General features: G+C 44.7%; 1 protein-coding gene across 1 annotated transcript in view; it reads left to right on the top strand.

The window, feature by feature from the left end:
* EYA2 (EYA transcriptional coactivator and phosphatase 2) overlaps positions 1-18,046 on the top strand; it is a 229,198-nt gene that overhangs the window by 122,869 nt on the left and 88,283 nt on the right. Inside the window, exons 8-9 of the mRNA XM_011983749.1 lie at positions 6,037-6,179; positions 14,157-14,240. Of these exons, the coding sequence (XP_011839139.1) occupies positions 6,037-6,179; positions 14,157-14,240 (227 nt within the window). The remainder of the gene's footprint in view (positions 1-6,036; positions 6,180-14,156; positions 14,241-18,046) is intronic.

Raw genomic sequence — 18,046 nt, 5'->3', positions numbered from 1 at the left:
CAAGCTGCCTCCTAACTGCCAGGCCTGGGCTAGATGCTCTCGCCTATAATCTCATTTACTTCTCCGATTGACAGATCTCTCAGCGGGTAAAACTTGAAAGGCTTGCATTTAATAAAGAAGGGGTGGGACAGGAGGCCATGGCAGGTGGGTCACCTGAGGTCAGGAGTTCAAGACCAACCTGGCCAACATGGTGGAACCCTGTCTCTACTAAAAATACAAAATAGCCAGGCATGGTGGCACACACCTGTAATCCCAGCTACTTGGGAGGCTGAGGCAGGAGAATCCCTTGAACCTGAGAGGCAGAGGTTGCGGTGAGCCAAGATCAGGCCACTGCACTCCAGCCTGGATGACAGAGCAAGAGTCCGTCTCAAAAAAACAAAAAAAAATACTGGAACAACTGAATATCTATACTTCATACCTCACATGACACACACAAAAAAATGCAAAATAGATCATAGAGTTAAATATAAAACTGTAATCTTCTACAAGAAAACATAGAAGACAGTTTTGTGACTTCGATTTAGGCAAAGATTTCTCATACCTAACACCAAAAATATGATCCAAAAAGAAAAAAAGAATATAAACTGGACTTCATACAAATTTAGAACTGTTCAGAGAATGAAAAGAAATCCATGGTCCAGGAGAAAATAATTGCAAGGCATATCTCTAATAAAGCATGTGTACTCAGAATATAGAAGGAGTGCTCAAACCCCAATAATAAGAAAGCAAACAATCTGATAAAGAAATGGGCAACACCGGGTACAGTGGCTCATGCCTGTAATCCCAGCACTTTGGGAGGCCGAGGCAGGCAGATCACCTGAGGTCAGGAATTTGAGATCAGCCTGGCTAACATGGTGAAACCCCGTCTCTACTAAAAAATACAAAATTAGCTGGGTGTGGTGGCATGTGCCTGTAATCCCAGCTGCTCGGGAGGCCGAGTCAGGAGAATTGCTTGAACCCAGGAGGCGGAGGTTGCAGTGAGCTGGAATTGCACCACTGCACTCTAGCCTGGGTGACAGAGTGAGACTCTGTCTCCAAAAAAAAAAAAAGAAGAAGAAAAGAAAAGGAAATGGGCAGGCTCTGTGTGGTGGCTCACACCTGTAATGCCAGCACTTTGGGAGGCCAAGGTGCTTGAGCCCAAAAGTTCAAGACCAGCCTGGGCAACATGGGGAAACCCTGTCTGTGTAAAAAATACAAAAATTAGACAGGTGTTGTGGTGCAGGCTTGTAGTCCCAGCTACTCAGGAGGCTGAGGCAGGAGGATCGTGTGAGTCTGGGACATTGACACTAAGGGAGCTATAATTGTGCCACTACACTTCAGCCTGGGCAACACAGTGAGACCCTGTCTCAAAATATAAAGAAATAAAAATAAAGAAATGGCCAAACTATTTAAACAGATGATAGATGCCTCACCAAAGAAGATATAAGGATGGCCAAAAGCACATGATTCAGATGCCAAACATCATTAATCATTAGAGAAATGCAAATTAAGTTTACAATGAGACACCACTACGTACCCACTGGAATGGCTTTAATCACAAAGACTGACCATACCAAGGGCTGGCAAGGATGTGGAGCAACCAGAACTCTCATCCACTGCTGGTAGAATGTAAAATGGTACAACCACTATGGAAAATAAATCATCTCTCTTTTTTTTTTTTTTTTTTTTTTTAGGCAGGGTCTCCCTCTGTTACCCAGGCTGGAGTGCAATGGTGTGATCATAGCTCACTGTAGCCTCGACCTCCTGGGCTCAAGTGATCCTCTGGCCTCAGCCTCCTGAGTAGCTGGGACTACAGGCATGTGCCACCACACCCAGCTAATTTTTGTATTTTTTGGAGAGATGGGGTCTCATTATGTTGCCCAGGCTGGTCTCAAACTCCCAGGGTCAAGCAATCCTCTCACCTTGACCTCCCAAAGTGCTAGGATTACAGGCATGAACCACCACGCCTGGCCCTATCCATTTTTTAAAAACTTAAATGCTACTTATTATATGACCTAGAAAGCTTGCTTGATAAAAATGCTTACATGTAGAACAATATGTGAATTAATGTTCATAGCAGCCTTATTAGAACTGAAAACTAGGATCAACCCAAATGTCCACCCACAGGTGAATGGATAAACAAATTCTGATATATCCATACAATCGAATAGTAATCAGCAATAGAAATGAAATATTGGGCTGGGCACGGTGGCTCATGCCTGTAATCCCAGCACTTTGGGAGACCGAGGTAGGCGGATCATGAGGTCGAGAGATCGAGACCATCCTGGCCAATATGGTGAAACCCTGTCTCTACTAAAAATACAAAAATTAGCTGGGCATGGTGGCACGTGCCTGTAATCCCAGCTACTCAGGAGGCTGAGGCAAGAGAATCACTTGAATCCGGGAGGCGGAGATTGCAGTGAGCCAAGATCTCACCACTGCACTCTAGCCTGGAAATAGAGGGAGACTCTGTCTCAAAAAAAAAAAAAAAGAAAGAAATGAAGTATCAATAAACACCACATGTACTGAATCTCAAAGCAATTATGCTGACCAAAACAAGCCAGAAAAAAAGAATATGTACTATGTGATTCCAATTTTTTAAACCTCTAGAAAATTCAAACTAAAGTCTATAGTGAAAGAAAGCAGATTAGTGGTTGCCTGGGGAGGTGAACTGGAGGAAGAGATTATTCAAAGAGATAACAAGAAAATTATTGCGGTGCTGGATTTGTTTATTATGTTGATTGTGGCAATGGCTTCACAGATGTGTACATACATCAAAACTTCAGAAATTGTGTACTCTAAATATGTCTAGTTTATTGTATGTCTATTGTGCCTCAGTAACACTGTTAAATAAGTAAACACATTAAAAGAGAGAAAGAAAAAGAATGAAATGACTCCAAGAAAGGTTTACATAAACTGCTGTATCCTGTGGATCTCTGACTGTGACCCTGAACTTTTACTCTGTAGTAGTCTGTTCTCTCATTGCTATAAAGAAATACCTGAGACTGGGTAATTTATAAAGAAAAGAGGTTTAATGGCTGGGCACAGTGGCTCATTCCTATAATCCCAGCACTTTGGGAGGCCAAGGCAGGCAGATCACTTAAGGTCAGGAGTTTGAGACCAACCTGGCCAACATGATGAAACCCCATTTCTACTAAAAATATAAAAATTAGCCAGGTATGGTGGTGTGTGCCTGTAATCCCAGCTAAAGAAAAGAGATTTAATTGTCTCATCGTTCCTCAGGCTGTACAGGAAGTATGGTGCTGGCATCTGCTTAGCTTCTGGGGAGGCCTCAGGAAATTTGCAATCATGGCAGAAAGTAAAAGGGAAGCAGGCACGTCTTACATAGCCAGAGCAGGAGAAGGAGAGGGCGGGGGGAGGTGCCACACATTTTTAAACAATCAGATCTCATGAGAACTCACTCACTGTGCAGTACCCAGGGGAGAGGGAGATGGTGCTAAACCATTCATGAGAACTCCATGCCCATGATCCAGTCACCTCCTACCAGGCCCTGCCTCCAACACTCAGCATTACAATTCGACAGGAGATTTGGGCAGGGACACAGTCCAAACCGTATCACTCCTCATTCTCAAGAATGTGTACATTTGGGTAAAGGCCTGGTTTTTTTGTTTGTTTGTTTGTTTGTTTTTTTGGAACCCCTGCGAAATTGGTTTCACACAGACCTTATTTTAGACATTTCTTAGATAACTAGCATTTACCCCTCTTTTTAATATTTGCCTGTTTTAATGGGAGGCAACAAATGTTTTCTAAGCCCAGTAGCCTTAAACTACCAAGTGAACCAGAAAAGACCTTATTTACATTGCTCTTCAGCATCTGTGAATTGAGAAGAAATTCTTTTTCCAGAGGAAAGTCTTTGCTCGCTCAGTGTTTGGGAATCTCTCCTGCTGTATCCTGAAGGCTCTGGGGAGGGGGAAAACGCCCAGCCATCCTGACAGCGCAATCGTGTCTTGTCCTATTAGGTCCTTAGTCTGCTAAGAAGCTTTTATAAATATTAAATAAACAAAGTTCAGTCCCTTGGGTTTTAAAGGGAAATAGTTCTTTCAGGGTAGAGAAAAATTCTCCCTAGCCAAGTATTTTTAGACAAAGTCATTTTCCCCTGATGATCCAGGAACTGGCAATTAGGGCAGGAAGGATGGCGTCTGTGTGACACATTTGGGAGCTAAACCAAGCAACTGTAAAGTGAGAAAATGGGATGGGATGTCCTGGAAGGTTCCACACTGCTTTACAATTCTGTCACTCTCTAGTGACAAGGACAGGCCCAAGTTTTAGTTCTGGCTCTGCCACTCATTTACAGACTCACATGGGCCAGTAAGTCACCTCACTAAACCTGAGTTCTCTCACTAACTAAATAAGGGTAGTAAAGTACAATCCAAAGCCATGCATTTAAAACATCTGAGCTTAAGCAGCAACACAGCTCTGATGCTGGCTTTGGGACCTGGGTCGGGGACAGTGCTGCTTCACTTGTTTGGGACCACTAGACAATTGCCAGAGGGCACAAGTGTGACAGCCTCTCAGTGGAGCCACACCTGGGAGCACCCCGAAGTGAGAAGCCGCAAGGGCCCACATTCTGTGCTGCATCTCTTACTAATCCACACATATCTGTGGGTCGAGTCCAGCCAGAACTCCATTCAAGCTGCCTCCTAACTGCCAGGCCTGGGCTAGATGCTCTCGCCTATAATCTCATTTACTTCTCCGATTGACAGATCTCTCAGCGGGTAAAACTTAAAAGGCTTGCATTTAATAAAGAAGGGGTGGGACACAGTGGCTTACACCTGTAATCCCAGCACTTTGGGAGGCCGAGGCACCAAGGTAGATCACCTGAGGTCAGGAGTTCGAGACCAGCATGACCAACATGGTGAAACCTCGTCTCACTGTCTCTACCAAAAATACAAAAATTAGCTGGGCATGGTGGTGGGCGCCTATAATCCCAGCTACTTGGGAGGCTGGGGCAGGAGAATTGCTGAACCCAGGAGGCAGAGGTTGCAGTGAGCCGGGATCACGCCATTGCACTCCAACCTGAGCGACAGAGCAAGACTCCGTCTCAAAAAAAAAAAAAAAAAATAGAGAATGGAGGGAGCCCAGTAGGGAGAGGAAGGTAGAGGATCCTTCCCATGCAGCCCCCATTTACCTCTGGGGCAGAAAGAGAAGAGTCTTCTAAAGGTAGAAGAGTGTAATGCTCAGCTACAGATAAATATGTGTTGCCCTCCTGTTCGTCTAGGCATTCTCAGGTTTTCAGATTTAGAGAGTGGTAAATGCGTAACTCCTCCATCATTACAGCCCCCAGTGGCCCCTCCCTTACTCCCTGCATGAGGCCTTCCCTGACTAGCCCCATATAAATGAGTCACCTCTCAGCACTCCCCGCTGCCCCATGCTGATTGACTGAATACTCGTTTGGTTGATTTTAGAGACGAGGCCTCGCTCTGTCGTCCAGGCTGGAGTGCAGTGGCGCTATCATAGCTCACTGCAACCTCTCACTCCTGGGCTCAAGTGACCCTCCTACTCTGCCTCCCGAGTTGCTGGGACTATAGGCATGCACCACCACACTAGGTCAACTTTTCTATACTTTGTAGAGACAGAGTCTTGCTATGTTGCCCAGGCTGGTCTCAAAGCAATCAAGCGATCCTCTCACCTTGGAGGTGCTGGGATTACAGGCGTGAGCCACCACACCAGGCCCCCTGACTTGTGAATTTTCTGTGGCACATTTCCCTCCCAGGCTTGGTATATGCTTGCTTGTTGATGTGTCTGATGGCTCTCTCCTCTCAACTAATGTTGAAGCGCTGTGAGAACCAGGACATAATCCCACTGCCTGGAGCTGTGCCCGCCGACCAAGTGTCTGTTGGATGGATGAAAGATAATGAAGGTCACCAATGGGCAATTTAAGGCACTTGCAAGAAGTTTCCATCCTATGCGGTCTTTGCCTCTGGTGCTGCCTTGGAATCCAGTGCTCTGGAGCTAGATGAAGCTGGTGGGATATTTCCCAGGAAGAGACACCCAGCAAAGCTTCTGATTTGTCCATGATTCCCCTTCTTACCCTAGGTGAATACAACGCACACAACGGACCTTCCACGCCAGCGAAAGAGGGAGACACAGACAGGCCGCACCGGGCCTCCGACGGGAAGCTCCGAGGCCGGTCTAAGAGGAGCAGTGACCCATCCCCGGCAGGAGACAATGAGATTGAGGTAATCCAAAGGGACTGTGTGTGACTTGGTGAATGTAATCTCCATCTGAGGCCCGAACAAGAGTGGAGACAGAGTTTTCTCCAAGTACATGGGGGAGAATCGCCCTTTGTGTTTACAGAGCACGAGCAGGGAAGCATGAGGTTGTCCAAGCAGATAGCCCTGGGGCCAGGACAGAAGAGCAGTTCTCAAACTGAAGCAGCGTCAGAATCACCTGGGGGGTGGTGCATTTGAAATCGGGGATTGCTGGGCCTCAGCCCTAGAGTTTCCAGTTCAGTAGATCTGGGGCAGAGCATGAGAATTTTTGTTTCTAACAAGCCCCCAGGTGATTTTGATGCTCTGGGTTGAGGACCACGCTCTGAGAGTCCCTGATAAAGACGAGAATGGGCCTCCGACCTTCCAGCTGGGTTAGAGTGGGTCTCTACCCTGGTTACACAGCAGAATCATCTGGGATGCTCTTTAAAAAACAGGTACCCTGGCAGCATCCCAGACCAATTGAAAAGACTCACTGGAGGAACCAGGGGGCGGAGGGGAGTTTTAAACGTTCTCCATGGGGACTCAATAGGCTTTAGAAATTGATCTGTGTGGAGGCTGGCTCAAATGAGTGGGCCTCTATTTCTGGAATTCTGACTTCTCAGAAAGGGCTCTCAACCTGGGCTGCACACGACAGTCACATGGGGCCTTTGAGAAACCTTCATTATCAAGCTGGACCTCAGACCAATTAAATCCAATTCCCTGAGGGTGGAGGCCAGGCTTCACTGTTTTTAAAACTCCCTGGGTGATTCCCATGTACAGCTGAGGCTGAGAACTAGTGGTCACGGATGCTCCAGTCTTTTTTTTTTTTTTTTTCTTTTTTTGAAGCGGAGTCTCGCTCTGTCACCCAGGCTCGAGTGCCGTGGCGCAATCTCGGCTCACTGCAACCTCCACCTCCCAGGTTCAAGCGATTCTCTTGCCTCAGCCTCCTGAATAGCTGAGATTACAGGCACACACCACCATGCTCAGCTAATTTTTGTATTTTTAGTAGAGATGAGGTTTTACCATATTGGCCAGGCGGGTCTTGAACTCCTGCCCTCCTCAACTGACCTACCCACCTCAGCCTCCCAAAGTGCTGAGATTACAGGAGTGAGCCACCACACCCAGACTTTTTTTTTTTTTTAATCAGGCGTACATGAGGTTTTCAACAGAATGCTATAGGATACATACAGATAGTAAGATAATAATCATCATGAAACAGATTACCAAGTCTCCCATCTCACAGAGTTACTTTTTCTGTCTGACAAAAGCAGCTAAAATCTACTTATTTAACAAAAATCCCTAATACAATAAAACTTTATCAACTCTAATTCTTGTGTTGCACATTAGATCTCTATACTTCTCATTTGTTATGCAAGTGTAGTATTACTGGCCGGGTACTGACATTTTACCAAAAACAAAACAGCATGCCTAGGGGAGGGTACCAGTAGAAATAGGCAAAATGGATGCCCCAAAACCAGAAGTAAGCTACTATTGTCTTATCAAGGGAGGAAAATAAGCAAACTCAGCGGTTTATGCTTCTTTGAAAAAGGCAGTCAGGGCCGGGCACGGTGGCTCAAGCCTGTAATCCCAGCACTTTGGGAGGCCGAGGCGAGCGGATCATGAGGTCAGGAGATCGAGACCATCCCGGCTAACACGGTGAAACCCCATCTCTACTAAAAATACAAAAAATTAGCCAGACATAGTGGCGGGTGCCTGTAGTCCCAGCTACTCGGGAGGCTGAGGCAGGAGAATGACATGAACCCAGGAGGCGGAGCTTGCAGTGAGCCGAGGTCACGCCACTGCACTCCAACCTGGGCAACAGAGTGAGACTCCGTCTCAAAAAAAAATTAAAAAAAGAAAGAAAGAAAGAAGAAAGGCGGTCAGTTGCTGGCCTGAGTGTGCTGGGTGTCTTGGTAGGGTTGTCAGTGCCAGGCAATTCAAGTGCACCAGAGTCACATCCCTATTTATAATCTGTATACTTTATGGGGCAGCTGCAATGCTCAGCCACAAACTCAGACACACTGAGAAGTATCATCTTTGTCATTTCCTTAAAAAGCAATGTAATTTTAACGCTGAGTTCCCACCCCACCCGATGATAAGAAATTTCATTTCATCATTAGGGACCTTCCACTCCCAGGACTATATGAGAATCCAGGAGGTCAAGTGGTCTCAGAAACCAGACCAGCCTCTGACGTCCAGTGTGGCTGGGTGGCCACTGCTGCCTTCACTGTCAAAGCCTGCAGTCATCACTAAAAGTCCAGCCACTCTCTGGTGTTTCCATGCTATACAATGGGTATGGAAATCCTTGTTGAGCCTGAGAACCTTGAAATATTCGCTACAGTTCTTTGGTTGCAAGCAACAGAAACCAGTTCCGGGCCCAGCACAGTGGCTCACACCTGGAACCTTTACCACTTTGGGATGCCAAGGTGGGCAGATTGCTTGAGTCCAGGAATTTGAGACCAGCCTGGGCAACATGGCAAAATACCATCTCTACAAAAAACAAACAAACAAAAAATTAGCCAGGCATGGTGACATACACCTGTAGTCCTAGCTACTCAGGAGGTTGAGGTGGGAGGATGGATTGAGCCCAGGAGGTGGAGGCTGCAGTGAGCCATGACCACACCACTGCACTCCAGCCTGGGTGACAGATTGAGACCCTATCTCAGAAAAAAAAAAGAAAAAACAGAAGAAAGAAAAAAGAAACCAGTTCTGGTTACTTAAGCAAAAATGAATTTACTAGGAAAGGACAATGAGAGGAGGCCATAAAACCAAGTTTAGAAAGAAAGTAACAAAGACATTGTTGAGAAATCTAGGAATGCCAGAAAACAAACTATTTTAGAGTGCATGCCGTGTCCTTCAGTGTCCGATTCCAAGGAGACAGCATCCCAATGGCCTAGCTTGGGTCTTATACTTGCCCCTTAATTGACAGCCCCACCAAAATAGCACACAATGGGGAAGGAAAACTAGGATGCTCTTATCAGAAGCCCTGAGGATAGAAGCTAGGGGTGGGGACCGGGGCCTCCAAGCAACACATGCTGACTTCAGCATGTCCAGGGCATTTGATATTTAGCCAGTGGCCCCTAGTTCACCTGTAGCAGTTGTTTATAGCTGGGGTGGGTTCTGATCACCCTGGAAGGTATTAAATATCCTGAACATCATGCTTGGTGCCCTATACTTGGTCAGCCTCCTGAGGTCTACCAGCAGCCTTGATCCATGCTAGAGACCTGGTGCAGAGCAAGTGTTCCCACTGTTCCTGGGGCCATTCTCAGTCCAGGGAATTCTGTTCTTGCCTTTTGCCTTATTCTTAAAACTCCATTCTTCCCCCAAATAGAGATTTTTGCACAGTCCCTTCAGTGGGTTTAGGCCTTTGCAAAATGCTGAAAGAAAATGTATTGGCGTCAGGTTGTACTTGCTGTCTGCCTTCCCATACTCCTAGGATGTCCTACCAGCTTGAAGTTGCAGAGCTTCGAAAACACAGTCACACATACATAATATTTCATCCCCCCAAGAAAATCATTCAGTCACCTAACATGTTTTCTGCTCTCCGTAGGGAAACGGCAGGGGCAGAGAGAGATTTTCCCATTAAACTGAGAAAGAGGTGGAGAGGGTTATGGCATGGAAGTCAGGGATTATAGGGTGATATTATTCTGGAAACATCTGCTTCTCGATTTCAGCATAAGTACCACTGGGCAAGAACTATTGAAAAGGTGTGAGCTGTGTTTCACTTCTGTGCTTAATGTCATCATAGAGGGTTTGCTTGGGTCACACCTCTTAAGTCTTTGGCTGTTTTGCTAATGACTGAAGCCCACGGGAGAGAAATTATGTAGAAGTGGAAAGGAGGAAAATTCTGAGCACGTATTAGTTAAAATCCTTCAGCTGCACGTGCCAGGGACCAACTTGAGCTGCTTAGGTGAAAAAGCAGAATTTGTTTTAAGGATGCAGGGCCTCTCTTAGAACTTAAGGGCAGAAGTAAAGTAGAGTATCAGCGAGGCACTGGAATCAGCCAGGGCGACAGGGGCAAGAAACTGCATGTATTTCTTCTCTTCCCACGTGCCACAGTGAAGGTGACAGAACTCCCAAATCATAGTGTCCTGGCAGTGCCCTCATGCACTAGTTACTGGACACAGCTCTCCTCTGGGCCTCCTCACTCCTCCTCTCCCTCTGCTCCCAATGAAACCAGGTCCTGGTAAAGTGTTTCTTTGTATCTTTCACCCTCTGTTCTTGTCTCTGCAGACTGCCTGTCAGGTCCCAGGGTCTGGGTCCAGCCCATGCTGAAGTCCAAGGGGAGTGGGTGGATGGGCAGAAAGCACACTCGGGGCCGTAGGCAGGTGAAATGTAGTTTTATTTAGCAGCTTTGTCATCAGCAGCTTTCTCACATTAGCTCTCTCACACTGTCCACCTTTATTTATCTCGGCTATCTGCTTTGGCTCTTAAGCAGCTCTTAAGCATGGCAAGCTGTGCCGTGGCTCCCCTCTGTCCATCTGCAAGACAGTCATTCTCCCTTACAGGGGCCAGTAGCTTCCTTCCCTCTCTGGGCACCAGCGCCTGCGCAAGAGCCACATTGAGCCAAGCTGAGCCAAGAGCCATGCTCTGTGTACAGTGTCAGCAGGGCAATTATATCTTCTACAGGCAATAGTGACTGCAAGCCAAGTATGAACGCACACAAACAGGTTATTTAACAAGCGGAGGTGTGTGCCTGCGCACCAAACTCGCTGAGTCACGCAGGCCTGGATATCCGTCTCAGCCTAGTCCTTGACCAAAGCACGTCCATGTACCTTACACTGCCCTTGTCTCCCCTTCAGATCACATGGCTAAACTTGGCCACCAATAGCGCTCCCCAAAAGACAATTACTTTCTTCCTAGCCCCAATTTTAAATTGCAAAAAAAAGGTCTCTGACCCACCCAGGGTTAAGGACGCACCCTGGTCTGCACCATGATGGCCTAGGGAATAGTGTCACCTGCAGAATGGCCACCAGGAACTTACCCACTCAGAATCCAGGATGGTGAGGTAGTGGGAGAAAGGGATGGATTTTTTCAGAAGGGATTTAATGGCTAAAGTAAGGGAGCCTACACTAAATTTGAAAATATTTGCTGATTTTTAAAAATTCTATTACTGAAATTTCTAAATTTAATTTTCTAAGTTCAACCTCAGTGAATTCAGATAAGTTAGGACTTGGCATATTTGAATCTCAGAAAGTCTCCTCAAACACTGATTTTCAAACATTTTTACCATGACCCATAATAAGAAATATACTTACTATGATGTCCCAGCACATATATGCACATAAATATACCTGGTCCAAAAGATTTATGAAATAATACTTAGCCTTACTAATTGCTTCAGAAATTCCTGTACTAGAGAATCTGGGATGCTAATACCTTTTTCATTCTAGATATTTCTCTTAACTTTCAAAGGCATGGCAAATGCCATTGTGTTAACACAGCCATTGACCTCCAGAGAGTTTTAAAAGGTGGCCCATCCAAGATTGCAGATTGGGGAGGAGACATTTGCCTCCCCTTCTCAACACCAGCTACAGAGATAGTCGAGTCCTTTGTCCTTGAAAATAAGGATCACCAGAAAAATAAAGAAAATCAACAGTATGAAAAATAAAGAACAAGATTAGCCAGGCATGGTGGCTCACCATGCCAGCACTGTGGGAGGCCAAGTGGGGAGGATCTCTTACATTCAGGAATTCAAGAACAGCCTGGGCAACATAGCGAGACCCTGTCTCTACAAAAAAAAAATCAAAAATTAGCCAGGCATGGTGCCACATGCCTGTAGTCCCACTACTCAGGAGACTGAGGTGGGAGGATCACTTGAGCTTGGAGAGGTCTAGGCTACAGTGAGTGATGATTATGCCACAGTACACAGTGAGGCCCTGTCTCAAAAAAAAATAAATTAATTAATTAATTTAAAAAAAAAAGCCAAGATAAATAAATGGGATACGTTAGAAGCAAAGTAATTTAAGAAATATAAACTAACTTAGGAAAATTCTAACTGGTTTTCTTATAAAAACTCAGGATCTTGCATCTGTAAAATAAGAAGTGGAGGCTACTGGGAAAGGAACACTTGGAAAAAAAAGTTATTGGAAATTTTTTAATTACTGCAAAAATCAAAAATTAAATAAGGGTTGTAAGAGAAAGTTTAAGAAATCTCCCAGAACATTGATTAAAAAGACAGATTTATTTTAAAATATTGTGTACAAGGAAAGGCAATATCAACCCAAAAGGTTTGATTTGACTATTGGGAATTTCACAGAAAGAAAACAGTAGAAAAGATGGGAGGAAATTATTAAAAGAAATAAGAAAATAAAAATTTTCAGATCTATAGAAAGATACAAGTCATTGGTTTGAAAATGCTCAAGTGCCAAACAGAATTCATTAAAAAAAAGACCATACCCAGATATACCCTCATGGAATTTGAGGATACCAAGTATAAAGAAAAGATCCTTTAAAATTCTAGAAAGAAAAAAAAGTAAGACCTACAAGGACTGAGGAACAGTGAAATACCAGATTTCTCATCAGTGGCCCTGGACACTTAAAAAATAATGATGAAAGAATTCTTTCAAAGATCTAGAGGATATTGTTTTCCGATTGGAATTCTGTACCCGGAGAAACTATAGAGAAAAAAAAAAGATATCATCAGATATTCAAGAATTCAGGAAGATTACTTTCCGTGTACCATTTCAGGAAAAGCAACTTAAGGATGTACTCAAGCAAAACAAGGAAGAAAACCAAGGAAAAGAAACTTAGGATCCAGAAAACAGTGGATCCAACCCAGAAATACAATGAAGGGAAGTCTGCAGCAAGCCTAAAAATGATCCAGTCCACATGGGAGCTTTCTATCGCTGAGGATAGACATCTCCAATATAGAGTGTGTGGCTGAATTTGACATTCTAATGAAGGTACATTGTTGCAAACAAGAAAAAAAAAATAAATTCTGACAAAAACAAAACAGTTACACCAGACAGGTATGATACATATATGAACAAACTGAGATATGACATGATTTTAATTATGATGGGGTACAAGTAAAGATAATGCATACAATGGTAGGGGCACTCTTCTTAAAGTTGATCTGGGGATATGACATTGGACACATAGAGAAGACAATGCAATCTTAGCATATTACTTGGCTCTGTAGTAAACAATAATCACAAAATGTAAATGTATATTACTAATTACCAACTTTTAAAGTTAACATAGGCAGAGTGCAGAAAATTTAGCCTTAGTTATAAAACCAATGTACAAACCAGTTTATCCTCATTGACTATACAAAAGTAAAGCTGCAGCTGATAGACATTAGAGGGGGAGGATGTATGGGAAAAGGTAGGGACTCCTATATCTATAGCTCCATATTTGTTTACCTTTTTAACCAAGGGAGAATGTCCAAGGAGAATTGGAATAGAAGGATGCACATATGAGAAAAATGTAAGTTTCCAGAGAAAGAACAGAGATTTCCATGAGCTAAACCCTCATCTTTTAAGACGGCCCAGTCAAAAGATATTGTCTCAAGTTGAAAAATCAGTAAGTCAGGGTATAAATATGTTACTTAGAATTATAGAGGTGATCACCAGACTTGCTAAAAACAGAAATAGTTGAGTGTATGGTGAACAGTGAATTTAAAATGGTAGTATTTCATTTTGTAAAACCAGTTGTATGATTTTTGTTGTTGATTTTGGCCTGAATTCTCCTTGTTGAGCTTTTATATGGAAGGCAAGGACAGACTTCTTAATTCTGACATCTTTTGAGTTGATAAGAGCCCAAAAACTGGGCATCTGAATACACATGACACAGATAAGGTTGGATGGGGATTCATGACACATCAGTGAGTTACATGTTTTGTAACCTAAAGATAATGTTTTTCAAGACTTCTTTTCCTCCAAAGGAATGAATTTCTGCAGACATTAAGTCAGATGCAAGTGAGTCCATTTGTCTCCATTCTCTTCCTCTCTTTCATCACAGCGTGTGTTCGTGTGGGACTTGGATGAGACAATAATTATTTTTCACTCCTTACTCACGGGGACTTTTGCATCCAGATACGGGAAGGTAAGCATCCATTTTGTCTCTCTCTCTCTCTCTCTCTTTTTGTTTTCAACATGACTGTCTGTCCAGCCAGTTTGTCCTGGGAATTGTGGGGACAGTTTATGAGGCAGCTTCTCCAACAAAAGCTGCCCTCTGGGGTCAGCCCAGGTTTAAAAATTCCTATGGCATTTTCCTTTCCCATGTGAAAATTTAATTAGCTTCCCCTTCTGTTGTCTCCCATGCCTTTTCTTCCAACGTTTGAAGCAATCAACATTTACTTGATAGGAAATACACTTATTGTCTTCAGCTGTCTCCCTTCCTAAAACAGTGGGCTATGCTGCAGCCAAAGCCAGTCATTCTAGCTAGAAAACGAGGTAAACTACTTTTCTTCTTCCCTGTTGTTTATCCTAGTGTCTCCGGCAAATGAATTTAATTTTCCTTCTGCTCTTTTGAGACAAGGGGGAGGCATTGTCAGCTTCAGTGTGGATCTTCGCAATCGTTTTGCAAATGTATCATCAACAAATTATGTTGGGGAACCATCTAGTTAGAATTCTAGGCAAATGCTATTGGCTGTTTGGTGGTACATGGAAGAGACCTTGAAACCACTTTAATAATGCAAAAATGAACTCAACTGCTAAAACCCAAACCTTGCCAATTATTTGGGTTCATCCCATGGGCTACTGAACAGACCACGAGTGGATGCCCTAGACATCTGTCATCTCTTCAGGGGGACGCATGGGGTGGACGGGCAGTACTTAAGATGACAGCCTAGTTTTCATCTCCTCAGAGGTGAGTGACCCACTGGCAGCTGCTTCCACGCATGGGTAGAAACCTTGAGACTTGCCAGCGCCTGGAAAATATTTCTGTTTCTGTTTAGAGACCAGGAATATGATTTGACATCACTTCATGGCTTTTCCAGCTGCTCATGTTTTTTATGGGGGTTATAACAAGCTGGATGTGTAATTAGCAAGATAGATTTATCGTCTGCCATTATGTTGTAAAGAATATAAAAATGGTGTTGGTGGTGCAGAAATCTCTTGCCGTGTAGGAATGCCGTTAATATGTCTAGCAGTGCCTGTGGGAAATCCGGCATGCATTTCTGGACCATGCACAGCTTAGGTAAAAGATGGCAGAGTCAAGAGCTGCTGAAAACACTGAAGAATGGGCTCCGCAGCCATTGCAAAAATTTGGGCTATCCCACAGGGGCCACAGTAGTAAGTTGCCCGCTAAGTCGCGGTGTTTTATGGTTTTCCTAACCACTCCTGTAAAGTCACCTCCCCTGAGACACAGGTACTCACTCGTCTTGCCCTTAGAGGCAGCCTGCTGTGAAGTTCCATAGCTCCATGCAACAACTCAGTGTGGATTGCGTAGGGATGTGTGATCTTGGATATGATTTTTGTGTCTGTGTCTCACCAGCATTCCTTAAACCAAACTGTGGGCTCCCTCAAGTCAGGGACAAAGCCCTGAGTTCTTTCTGGGCCCTGTGTCCCCTGGCCCATGCCATTCTTCACTGCCAGCCACCTCTCTCCCACCTCACCACCCAATTCCAGCCATCTTCACCTTCAGCTCGGCTTCCTATCTGGTCTCCCAGCTTCCACTCCTGCCCACTGCAGCCCCCTACATTGGAGTCATCCTCAAATACAAACTTGGCCATATCACTCTCCAGCCAAAAAATCTTCAGTGGCTTTGCCATTGACAAGCCTACCCCCAGCCTCTGAAGTTCTTCTTGAGTGGCCTCCTGCCCTACTCACCAGCCTCCTTTCCTGCTACTTACCCTGAGTTGTTTCCAGTCCTTGAACCTGCCACATTCTCTCCCATCGCTGCTGGGTTTCTCCCAGAAGATCCTGAGACAAGGAGTGAGTGCGGGTCGTCTATCTGGGAGGTAATCCCAGGAAGCACCGGGCACAGAGTGGGGAATTCAGGCAAGGAGGGAAAGGAAGCCAATACAGATTACACAAATATAATAGTTACTGCCGTGGGCGGCTGGGGCTCAGGCCCACCAGGGGCAGTGTTAACCCACCCAAGGAGTGAGGGAGCTGGGATATTTACCTGCAAATTCCCTTCCATCAAGGGTTGAAGGCTTTTCCTGGGAATTGTCTCCCTGCACTTCTGGCCTGTCACCAAGAAGCCGCAGGGGGCAACCTTGGTGGCTCACACCTATAATCCTAGCACTTTGAGAGGCCCAAGTGGGAGGACTGCTTAAGGCCAGCCTGGGCAACATGGTGAGACCCCATTTCTTTAAAAAACTTAAAAATTAGCCTGGTGTGGTGGTGTGTACCTTTAGTCCCAGCTACTCAGGAGGCTGAGAAGGGAGGATCGCTTGAGCCTGCGGTGAGCTGTGACCGCACCACTGCACTCCGGCCTGGGCAACAGAGCAAGACCCTGTCTCAATCAATCAATCAATCAATAAAAAGAGAGCCCCAGGGTAGAGCATCGGAAATGCTAACTGTGGAAGACTTCTTCATATATGTACAGGAATGGTGACAGTTGAGAAGACGTGGAGCAGGGGCACACTGGAAGCCTCTGCTATCATCTAAAATGTTCTAGAATGTTCTTTTATTGAATTAAATCCTACTTATCTTTCAGTTCTCATTTAAAATGTAGCTTCCTCCAAAAGGCCTTTCCTCACTACTCCTCTCCATCTAAATTGCGTCTCTCCTCATAACCGTGTTTTCCATTCATGTCATAATTATGTTTGTTGTACGTCTTCCTTCTAGACTATAAGCACCATAAGGGCAGAGACCACGAACATTGGTTTTTATCTCCCCAACCACACACAGTGCACAGGGCAGAATTGCTCAATAAATGTTCATCGAATGAATGAATCAGGGCAATCCCCTAGAATGTTAAGCTGCATGAGGACAGGGACCTTTTGTTTGGTTTTATTGTGTTCATAGCTTTACCACCAGTGCATGGAACGGTGTCTCCCACTTAGTAGGTGTCAAGTAAATATTTGTTAAATGAAGGAAGGAAGGAAGGAAAATAGTATCAAAACAGAAATTTTTAACTGGTGGCCACTGACCAAATTCATACTGCAGATATTTCTCTTTGGCCCCCAGAGTGTTTGAAAAAATGTGAATGTGTCGCCAACATTTAAAAATCAGGAGATTGCACAGACCAAAACAACCTAGATTTCCAGCTCTTCTTGAAAAATTAGGAATCTGGCAATCCTGCATTCCCCTGGGGCAGCAATCAACAGGAGCGGAGAAGGACTGCCCTCTTAGAGGGAGCGGACATTCTCCAGCCCATCACAGCCCCCACCTGGCCTGGTTAACCCATTCTTGGGACTCTCTGGCCCCATTGATATCTGAGTTTCAACATCCATCCTAGAATTACAGAATCATAGAAGATTAGAGCTAGAAGGACTTGAGAGACCATCATGTTCAGTTAGTGTCCATTGTCCATAAGGAGAAACTGAGGCTCAGAGGGAGTAAGATTATCCAAGAAAGCATGAGAATCAGACTCAAGCTCACCTGCCTTCCTGTGTGATGTCTGGATGTCCAGGGAAAACTGAGGTGAAAAGCTCTTGGAGCACCCAGATCACCTGTGCCATCTTCATGACTCTCCTAGAATTTTCCATTCCCTCCTCCAGCTCTCACTAAGGTGAGGAATGAGTGTTTTCATTTGCTAAATCTAGCAACTTTCAGGGAGACCCAAAATAATTGTGACTTAAACAAGATGCAAGTTTGTTTCACTCCCCAGCAGTTCAGATGGAAGCAGTTCAAGCTGGGGAAACTGCTGTGCAGCACCAGAGACCACGGCCTCTACAGTCTTGTTCCCTGCCATTTTTTGGAGTGTCACCTGCATTGGCAAGATAAATTGTAGCTTAC

This window comes from Mandrillus leucophaeus, unplaced genomic scaffold, assembly GCF_000951045.1.
Source record: "Mandrillus leucophaeus isolate KB7577 unplaced genomic scaffold, Mleu.le_1.0 Scaffold255, whole genome shotgun sequence".
Lineage (NCBI taxonomy): Eukaryota > Metazoa > Chordata > Mammalia > Primates > Cercopithecidae > Mandrillus > Mandrillus leucophaeus.
Note: the sequence above shows the minus strand (reverse complement) of the source record. Positions and strands in the feature narration are given on the sequence as shown.